General features: G+C 37.7%; 1 protein-coding gene across 3 annotated transcripts in view; it reads right to left on the bottom strand.

Annotated features, from left to right (window-relative positions):
* Positions 1 to 646: 646 nt before the first annotated feature.
* Positions 647 to 10,680, bottom strand: part of ehmt2 (euchromatic histone-lysine N-methyltransferase 2) — an 18,775-nt gene continuing 8,741 nt past the window's right edge. For all 3 annotated transcript variants that reach the window (XM_008422759.1, XM_017307281.1, XM_008422760.1), the window contains exons 15-28: positions 10,078 to 10,160; positions 8,051 to 8,157; positions 7,844 to 7,966; positions 7,652 to 7,753; positions 6,834 to 6,938; positions 5,781 to 5,935; positions 4,616 to 4,783; positions 4,399 to 4,543; positions 4,217 to 4,294; positions 3,869 to 3,984; positions 2,924 to 3,010; positions 2,768 to 2,846; positions 2,351 to 2,526; positions 647 to 1,356 (exon numbers count right to left, since the gene is read on the bottom strand). In XM_008422759.1, coding sequence (XP_008420981.1) covers positions 1,176 to 1,356; positions 2,351 to 2,526; positions 2,768 to 2,846; positions 2,924 to 3,010; positions 3,869 to 3,984; positions 4,217 to 4,294; positions 4,399 to 4,543; positions 4,616 to 4,783; positions 5,781 to 5,935; positions 6,834 to 6,938; positions 7,652 to 7,753; positions 7,844 to 7,966; positions 8,051 to 8,157; positions 10,078 to 10,160 — 1,705 coding nt within the window. In that variant the 3' untranslated portion in view covers positions 647 to 1,175. The remainder of the gene's footprint in view (positions 1,357 to 2,350; positions 2,527 to 2,767; positions 2,847 to 2,923; positions 3,011 to 3,868; positions 3,985 to 4,216; positions 4,295 to 4,398; positions 4,544 to 4,615; positions 4,784 to 5,780; positions 5,936 to 6,833; positions 6,939 to 7,651; positions 7,754 to 7,843; positions 7,967 to 8,050; positions 8,158 to 10,077; positions 10,161 to 10,680) is intronic.

The raw sequence follows: 10,680 nt of genomic DNA, 5'->3' as shown, positions 1-10,680 counted from the left end.
GACTGAACATAAGCCACAGAAGCGATATTATTGACCATTAACTGATTTCTTAATCTGAATTGTTTACACAGGAGTATTAGGGGGTGGGAGGAATAGAAAAAAGAATTGTGATTTTAATCTTATAACTCTGAAAAAAATTTTATTTAACTTTGTGATTAAAACCAAAATTCTGAGGAAATTTTTTTTTAATTCTGATAAAAAGTTTCAAATTAAAGTCAGAATTTTGGCACTAATCCAACTCCATAGAAGCGTGTCAACAGTAACAAACTTTTTTATTAAATCTAAATCCATAAACATAAAAACCTGTTTCAATTGTTACCTTATTAAAAGGAAAAACAATTTCAAAATTCTTGGGGTAATCATTTGCTTTCTATTTTAATGGCAAAATTTTTTACTCTTCTTGATTTGTGATCGGGGGTCCGAAAAAAGTATTTTCTCAGGTCACAATTGGTCCCCGGGCCACACTTTGGACATCCCTGATGCATCTGATCCGATTTTGTTTTAAATGTGTATGAAAAACCGCAATAATGATAATGACTCAGAGTGAGACATCTTTCCAATTAACACATCTCTAACCTTATCCAGCCTGTCAAAAGATAATTCTAACGCCCCCTGCTGACAGTATACAATAACAAAATGTCAAAAATAAACTCTTTTGCCGTTTTATTTCACTACAAGTGACAGAAGAAACAACATGTATAAAAAATAATACAGACAATTAAACTACCACAAGCATCCATCCACAAACGGACACAATAAGTTCCTTTATGAGTCCAGAAAGGCCTTCAGTTGATGTTCATGTTTTTGCCACAAAGCCTTGAGTTGGTTGGCACAACAGGAAGAGTGTGGATATAAAAGACTTTCACATATAAATGAGCGGGTAATGAAGGCCTCCAGCACAAACGTTTGTTTCTGGTATATTTTTCTGCAACACCAACATGACTACACACACAACTATCGTGAGAGCTGTAGATTTTGTAAAACCGTTTAAAGTCTGGTCCTTTAAAATGTAAAGGTTATGATTTCTGCAATAGCGAACGTAATAAAGTGACAGCTTTAGGAAAATGTAAAACATGACAGCACCACAAAACCGGCAAGGCCCCACTTCTACAGTCGACTGTGTGCACATGTAAACGTAGCAGGGTTTGATCCGAAGGCCCGGTGGCTTAAGTGTTTTAAGAGTTTCCCATGAAGGCCATCCCGCAATCGGCTCCCGATTCCGAGCAGGCGTCCATCCGGGCCAGCCTGCTCTGCTCCAGAGCGATGGCCTCTGCAGAGTGCTTACACTTCTCCGACCCACACTGGCACGTGAAGTACTTGCTCTTAATGTCCCAGAAGCGGTCGCCGTAGTCAAACCTGAAGACAAACGTCACTTATTTACGACGGCGTCTTACGGACATCGTAGAGATATACATAAAGCAGAATTACATTCCTACCAAAAAACAAGAAACAAAAGGAATAGAAAAGGAAAGTTTGAGACTAATCTGGGACATTTTCAAGAGAAAAACGTGAACATTTCTGAGTTTGAAGAGTCAAAAATTTGCTAGAAAAAACTCAGAGATTTTCAGATTAATCTCGGAAAAATTTGAGGAAAAAAAACCCTAAAAAAAAGAGTTTGAAACATTTAAAAGTTGCTAGAAAAACTGAAACTTTGAGATTAATTTAAGAAATTTTCTAGAAAAAACTTGTACATTTCTGAGTTTCAAAATAGGAAATGATAAAAGAATAAAAAAAGAACATTTTGAGATTAATCACAAATGTTTGAGGAAAAACATGGAAATTCTTGAGTTTGAAAAGTCAAAAATTTGCTAAATAAATATGAAGTTTTGTGATTAGAAATATTCTAGGAAAAACTTGGAAATTTGTGAGTTTGAAAAGTAGAAAATTAGCCAGAAAAAAAGAAAAGAAAGAAATGTGGATGTTTATTATTTTCAATAGTTGAAAATTTGCTAAAGAAAAATCCAAAAAAATTTGACTGTAATATCAGAAATTTTCATGCTTTGTCCTGAAATATTTTATAAGTGTAAAATTTGCTAGAAAAAACTCAAATTTTGAGCTACATCTTAAAAAATTTCGAGAAAAAACATGGAAATTTCTTTTGAAACTCATAAAATTTCCATGTTTTTTTCTAGCAATTTTTCTACTTTTCAATTTCAGAAATGTTAATTTTTTTCATTTCTGAGAAAAAAAATTCGGACAAGTTTTTGACATTTCAACCTCTTGTTTTGTCCAGAAAATTTCTGAAATTTTTTGGCAAAAGATTACTTTATTTTCTTTGATCTAAACGGCCCTGGCGTGTCGTTCTTAATACTCGTCAGGGAAGTGAAAAGGCCGTAAATCGTCGTCTCACCCCAGTTCCTGTCCACTCAGGATGTCTCTAGAGCTGAAGAAGGCGATGCGAGGGAAGCGCAGGTCCTGATGCAGCATGAACACGCGCACCGGGATGAGGTTTGGGTCACACAAGTGGTTGATGAAGCGGCTGATGTTGCCGTAGTAACGTGCGTCTATGCAGTAAACCTCCCCGTCCTTCAGAGGAAAAAACATAAATTGGGATTGCAAAAGCAAATCTCTTGAGATTATAGAACTTGATTTAATCAATTAATTGAATTGTTGTTTTTTTAAAGATTACATTTTTGGATTCTTTTTTTAAATGGATGCACTTCTTGAGTTTCCATCCGTTTCTATTTATTCAGGTCAACTCTATAACAAAATAAGGGTCAGGCTTCTTTTATTTTCATTAAAAATATTTTTTCTCCGTCTGGTTTACCTTGTTGTCGAGGTCAAACAAGTAGGAGTCGTCTTCTCGAACATCAGCCTCGGCGTCAGAGATCAGCTCTCCCACATATCTGAGTTTGAAGAGGAAAAACGTTTCGTTACGTTCTGCAGAGCAGGACGGCAGACGAGTCGTGAACGCTTCTCGTACTCGCAGATGAAGCTGCCCTGAGGAATGTCCTGCATCGCTCGGACTCCCCAGCCCATCTTCTCCGTCCTGTACAGCTGCAGGCGGACTCTGAGAAGCAAGAGGTCAGAGGTCATCTGTCTCCTTTTGAGTCTTCTGCACGTTTTCCAAGTATACATTTCTTTTCTGGTTTAGATGTTAATGTTTGTAAAGAGTAAAAAAAAAACAACAAGAAAAACAAACAGAATCTGTGAAAACAAAAAACACTAAGCGGTGGATGGGTGGGTGGATGGACAGATGGTTAAAGATTGAAGGACAGACTGATGGAGTTATGGATGGACGGATGAATCAATCAATAAACAAAAGTCACTGTCGAAAAAAGAAACAAAGAAAGAAAGGAATAGAAAAAGAAAAGCAAAGAAGAAAAGAAAAAAGCTAAAATAAAAACAAAGAAATAGAAAAATGAAGCAAAAAAGAAACAATCAAAGAAACAAAGACGCAAAGAAAAAGAAAACCAAAGAGAAAAAAATAATGAACTAATGAAAGAACAAAAGAAAGTAAAGGAAAGAATCTGAAAAAATAAGAAAGGAAAGAAAGATATGGGAAAAATAAAGAAAAAAGCCAAAAAGAAAAACAAATAAAAGAAAGGATCAAAGAGAAAAGAAACAAAGAAAAAAAGAGAAAATCTGACAAAACATAGAAACAAATAATATAAGAATAAAAGCATAAAACAAAGAAAATAAAGGAAAAAGAATCAAAGAAAGAAAGTAGAAAAGATAATTTTCTTCTTACTTGGGACATTAATCTGAATCTGAGTTTTCAGTTTTTCAAAATTATCCAGATGTGTAAAATACTTTAAATGTTTTCTGGTTTTCCTTAAACTACTGAAAACAGTCAACATGCTGCTGCTTAAATAATCTGTTTGACAGAAACCCTGTAGATTAATAATCTGTAATCTGTGGTAGTTACTTTATTCCTGCTTGGACGACTCTGTTCTTGCATGTCCGATAACACGAACACGCCATGTTGCATTCAAAGATGAGAGGAGGTTCGATTTTGTTGAATTCCTGAAGCAGCCGTTGATCCTGCAGACAGAAATGAGAAAAAAAACATAAAATAATTCAATCAGATAAAGTTTCACATTTAATCTGACGTAAAACTTTTAGTACCGCATTAAAAACAGAAAGTAAGATGAGAGAAGATACCAAAACTAGCTTGAAACAGTCCAAACAGCAGCATAGTTTTACTGTTTAGTTTTATAAAATGTGTGTTTAAGTAATAAAGGATAATTCCTGAGATGCTACAGCAGGTGTTTACCTTGTCATACCAGCAGCGGATGCTCAGCTGCCCGCAGAGGCAGTTACTGGAAGAGCAGTCGTCAGTGCAGCTACAATGCTACAAACACCAAAAGTAGAAGGAAACTTTGTGTTTATTAAAGCAAAACCCCCCCAAAATCAATTTTTTTTATACAACATGAATGTAAAATAAAATGAGATCACCTGTAAGTGTGTGATATTTCGATCTATGTTCATTGCTGACGTCTCGCAGTTTTCAGAAACGTATTTATAATCCGACGGACATCCTTCGTCGTCCACGGCGTTCACGCAGGGGATCGGTATGTTTTCGTAGCCCTGCGCCACGTCGCTGCGACCGACAACAAATCGTCGTTCAACGAGCGAAGAGCAGAAAACTCCGTGAAGCTGGGAGGGAACAAACCTGCAGATGATTCGCTCTGTCCGGATCAGCCGGTTGGTGATTCCTCTGCGCAGCTTCCTGTTGATCTGTAGCGAAACCCAGACGGGCGTGTCGGGCCGGGCGAGGCTGAGCGGCGTGTCGCCCTCCCTGTTCATGATGTCGATGTCCGCACCTCTCGACAAAAACAACCTGCAGAAAGCAAGAAAAGTTCAAGTTTAAAGTGTGAGGCTGCATCGATTAATCACGATTAATCGATTATTGAAGTAATCCACAACTAATTTAGAAACTGATTAATTGTTAATTGTTTTCACATCTAATAATCCCACAGATTGTTTCTTTTGGAGTCAATATTTACCCAGATAGTTGGAGTAACATTCGTGATTAATCGATTATTGAAATAATTGGCAAGCTAATTTAGTAATCAATTAATCGTTAACTGGACTAAAGAGAGATTGTGTTGCTGAAAGAACAACACAATCAGAGCAGTAATTAAGTCAAAGCTGCAAAATGTATACATATACACTTTGCATTTAAGATTAAAAAAACTCTTAGCTTTCAGAATTGTAAAATAAAATTAGAAATAACATTTCAGTCAACATTTACGTTTTTATATTAAATAAACTGACAAATTGTTTATTTTTTTTAATCATGTTTATCCTGATAGTTGGAGCAACATTAGATCTCGATTTGTGATTAATCAATTATTGAAATAAGATGCCAAAGGAGATATGCTGCATGTCTCTTTATCAAAACCGATTAACATACCAATTAGTAGGGCTGAAATGATTAATCGTTATTAATCAACTATTGAAATAATTGTCAAACTAATTTAGTAATCCATTAATCCTTAACTAGATTAAATAGACTTAAAAAAAGTTCCTTGGCTGAAGAAACAACACAATCAGAGCAGCAATTAAGCCAAAATTATAAAAACATATGTAAACATTTACACCTATGATGAAAAAAAACAAAATGAAGTGGAATTGTTTTAGCTTCACTTGTTTCAATTTCTGTAAAAAAAAACACAACAAATCTCCTATTTCACACTTTTTTATATCTGGACATTAATCTGTTAATCCAAAAAAATAGTCAACAGATTATCGCTACGATGTGACGACGATAAAAAGTCTGCAGAATGTGCCAGTTAATGGTGAGAATAATCGCTGGTTGCATTATGTGAACTCACGTCACACACTCCAGGTATCCCTCTCTGGCGGCGATGTGCAGCGGCGTGTCTCCATGCACGTTAACCGAGGCGAGGGAGCAGCCGGAGTTCAACACCAGCTCTGCGATGTCGATGTTTCCGGCGTACGCCGCCCAGTGGAGACACACGTTCAGCTCCTGCAGCACAGCAAAGAGCTTATCCACCGATATCCAGGAATCCAAACCTCCCAATGTTAGGAACTTAACCCCTTCAGGCATGAACTATCATCATTTATGGCAGGATTTTTTTCTAAAGTGTTTGTGATTTTCTTAGGGCATAAAAAAGGTGGAAAAAGTTTTTTGTAAAAAAAAAAAAAGAAAAGTTCTCCCTGTGCATGGTGGGTTTTCTCCGGGTACTCCGGTTTCCTCCCACAGTCCAAAAACATGACTGTTAGGTTAATTGGCCTCTCCAAATTGCCCCTAGGTGTGAGTGTGTGTGTGCATGGTTGTTTGTCCTGTGTGTCTCTGTGTTGCCCTGCGACAGACTGGCGACCTGTCCAGGGTGACCCCGCCCCTCGCCCGGAACGTTAGCTGGAGATAGGCACCAGCAACCCTCCCGACCCCACTGAGGGACAAGGGTGAAAGAAAATGGATGGATGGGTTACTTGATGTCACAATATTCCTTTTACCTTCTACAGTCGTCTACAACAGAAGGAGGGACCGGGTTTTCCTGAGTTGGTCGACAGGCTTTTTCGTCTGTCCGCCATATTGGATTTAACAAAATCTCCTTGCAGTTGCAGCTGATGGCCAGTAGTTGGCATGATGCACTAGTGCCCACTTCAGTGGTGTGTGTGTATTTATACCATAAAAATCCACAAGAAAATGACCTTTACTGCAGTGACCGCTATGCATGAAAGGGTTAAATGGAAATTAGATATTTTTTGGGAAGCAAGTAATTCTGTTTTATACTAAAGTGCCAAAGAAATCATAAAAATTCAAGCAGAAAATCCATCTTATGTTGCCTTTAAACACCAGCTGAGGCTCTCACACATTGAGTTTCTCATTTAAAAACAAACTTTATTTTTTAAACACTCACCTTGTCTTTAATAGAGACGTCGGCTCCTCTGTTCAGCAACGATTTGATCACTTGAACGTGTTTGTGCTCTGCAGCCCAGATGATCGGTGTCCAACCACCGTTGTCCTGAAATTGGAGAACCAAACCCGTTTGTGTTTATATCAAATTTCTGAAATATTAGATAGTAATCTGTTGGATTCACGGTACTTTAAAGTTTATTAATGAAGAAATAAACGTTAAAGGGCAGTTTTATGTATTTTCCAGGCACTGTGTTGACTTCAGTTGTTATAAAAATGCTATATTTGTCAAACATGACTTAAAGAAATTTGCCTTTGTTATTTAAGGCCTTGAAATTGAGTCACTGTCTCTTTAAAAACTCTGCCTTCATCACAACATGGCTCCTCTATTAACCCTTTTATAAAGTTTTTTTTTTTTTACCAGCGTCTCTCTGAGAATTAGCTCAGATAACGAGCTCAGCGCAATTCCACCAAGTGTTTGCTAATTGATACTGGCTAGTCTGAAGGAGCTGAGTGAAGGAGGAGCAGCACCTCGAAGGCGGGGCTACGTCCACCCAGGTGTTTGCTGAGTGGTTGCCATGGAGATTAAAGGATTTCTCAAACATGCATGAAAGAATCAGAGCAACACATAACGTGGCGTAAAGCTTAAAAATCAATTTTGCAAAGCACTGCTCCTGTATAAGTTGGATTTCGATACATTGATGTGAATAATAATTGCAAATGAGTGTGGAAGGTGCTTTAATAACCTTATATTTTTTTARATATCCACTATAAATAAAAAGATCTTGTGACTGAGGTTAATGATTGTAGTTCTGCTCCCACCTGAGCATTTACATCCACCTGGCCGGTCTCCAGAAGCATATTAACTATTTCCAGGTTCCCCAGCTTGGCTGCGTGGTGGAGGCCAGTGTATCCATCCTCCTCCTGGTAAAGAAACACAAACAAAGTGACTGAAACCACAACAACAACAACAAAAATCCAGTGTAAATGCGAAATGTGAGCACGGATACTCACAATGTGATAAACGCAGGCGCCGTTCTGGATCAGGTAACGAGCCACATCAACGTGATTATTGATTACAGCTTCCAGCAGAGGAGTCCTCAGGTCTTTGTCTTTGGCATCAACCTGAGCTCCAGCCTGGCGCCATTAAACCACAGCAGGAGGTTAGTTAGCTGGGTGCTGAAACCTGTGGATGACCAGCAGGCTGCCGCGTTTACGCACCTGTATCAGCATGTAGCAGACCTCCAGCAGGCCTCTCTGGGCTGCAGCGTGGAGAGCTGAACGTCGGTTCTGAGACTCAGGCTGGTATGTTGGATCGATTCCCTCCACTGGAAGACAGAGAAACACAAATTAACTTAATGCTCTTTTTGCCGTAAATTTTATAAAATAATAGATTTTTTGCATATTTGTTGCAATAATAATCTTTTACAAAATCAATCTCATCGACTTCCTCCTTGAGCTTCTATTGCCTTCTGAAGAAATGCACCAGAGACAACCAATCAGAGAAAGGAGGCGGGTCTTAGCGCTGTCAATCATCCTCATGTACTCGCTGCTAAAAGAAACTACTTACCGTTACAGAAAACCATTACACTGCTGTCATCAGCGGCTATGCTAACTAGCATAATACTAACTAGCGGACACCCAAAATTGGAGTCATAACAGGTAAATTCAATAAAACGTAAAAGTGTTGATCCTTCGTGTATGCTACTAGCATGTGCTAAATGAAAATGGGCGCTTCCTTCTTCTTCTTCTTTAGATTTCAACAACAGCTTGCATTCATTATTGTTGCACTACTGCCATCTACTGGATCCTAATATCTATACCTCAAATTCTCATAATGATCCCAGTATTATTTAAAAAACGATAAATCTTCTTTTTTCCCCTCAATGCTATTTAACTGATCAACAACATTCTCAAATTTCAATTCCCTATTACCTAATTCCATTTTAATGGGCGCTTTCTTCTTTTTTTTTCAATTTTGACTTCCAATGATTCACTTCCTGCTAAAGAGCCAAATCCACATATAAGCGGCTTATAGTCCGGAAAATACGGTAAATGAAAAAAAATCTAAATGCTCTCTGGTATTGTTCAGGGGGCCGGACCAAATGTGGAGGCGGGCCGGATCCGGTCCGCGGGCCATAGTTTGGGGACCACTGGTTTATAGTTTGCGAGAAGGCAGAGGTCGATTTTTTTCAACTATTATATGTGTCAGCTCCCAATGCTAACTAGAAACAACCAATCAGAGCCAGGAGGAGGGTCTTAGAGCTGTTAATCATGCCCATGTGGGCGTTGCTAAACCCCACCACCCATAAAGCCCATAAACAGCAGATCCTGTCATGAATGCGAAAGCTAGGTTTTCCAGTCACGGCGAGTTGTTTTATTTACATTTAGCAGCGAGTACATGAGGTTGACTGACAGCACTAAGACCCTCCTCCTGTCCCTGACTGGTTGTTTCTAGTCAGGAGCGGTGCATTTCTTCAGATACCAGCTCAGGGAGGAGGAGGAGGTGGAGGCGATCGATCGTTTCACAGATTATCTGTCACAACATGGTGAGAGTTCTAACAAATCTCTAAAAACTTATATTTTTCTATAAAGTTACAAACTGCAGCTTTAAAGAGCCTCTCTGGTGGGTTAAAGGACAGCAGACCAAAGACATAAACTTATCCTGATGCCTGCCTGGCTTCTCCCTGCAGCAGATGCAATAATCTCTCCTTACCTGCATCATCATCCCTGGTGTCTGGGCTAATGTCTCCTCCCTGACATTTTGCTCTTTCTATTGTGGCAATAAAGATTCTTTTAAATATGTGGAAAGCAGCAGTGAGCACAACTTCTGTACAGAAAATAAAGAATGTAATGAAAGATTTGGTTTATTCCTGGCATTAACTAGCTAACAAGGGATGTAACAATATGAGCATTATTGCTAATATTAATGCTAACTAGCTTAACATGACATACTGGCATCATTTAGCATAAACATCATTACTTAACTTACAGTATTTGGAAAAAACTGTAATGTTTCTGACACACACCATGCAGAAATACTCAGCAAAATGTCTCTGGTTGGTGTAAGAAAGAGGTTAGCATCTCTACGCTCATGGTGCGTTTAAAGATGGCTCGGAAAAACCTGTTATGGCATGTTTAACAGCGGTTCAAACTGTTTTAATGGCTGAAAACAGATGACCCTTCCAGATATCTGTGACATATGTTGTTTTTTTCTTTTACTGTGCTTATTATGGTATGCCACTCACTCAGCATCAGCAGCACTCGCTGGACCTCTCCTTGCTTTGCAGCAGGATACAGCTGCCGCGGGTGGAACCTCAGTTTCTTCCTCCTGGTACAGAAAGAGCAGTTTTGATCAAAAATAGTAAAGAAAATGTGTTTTCTTTTTTCTTTTTCTGGATGACAATGTTTACATGCCTCTACTGCAACATATGATTATGTGAAATTATTATTATGTGAGCAGAAAACAACTTTCCCCCAATTAAACAGATTTTAGCAAAAATGATTGAATTCTGCACAATTTCAAATTGATAATCCAAAAATTTACTCTCAATATGCTTCTAAAAGTACAGAACATTGGGTGCATACTAATAAATAATAAAATACTAAAAAATTTAATTCTAAGAATAAATGTTAAACTTTTCTGTCTTGTTAATGAGATTTATAATCTCAATGAGACAATATGTATAAAGGAAAAAAAGTAATATATTAATATATTATACTATATATGTACATATTACAATATTTACATATTATTCACATATTACATATATAAATATGTAATATACATAAATAATAGAATGTAAATATGACATAGGTAGAGCATATATATATATATATATATATATATA

This window comes from Poecilia reticulata, linkage group LG11 (assembly GCF_000633615.1).
Source record: "Poecilia reticulata strain Guanapo linkage group LG11, Guppy_female_1.0+MT, whole genome shotgun sequence".
NCBI lineage: Eukaryota > Metazoa > Chordata > Actinopteri > Cyprinodontiformes > Poeciliidae > Poecilia > Poecilia reticulata.
Note: the sequence above shows the minus strand (reverse complement) of the source record. Positions and strands in the feature narration are given on the sequence as shown.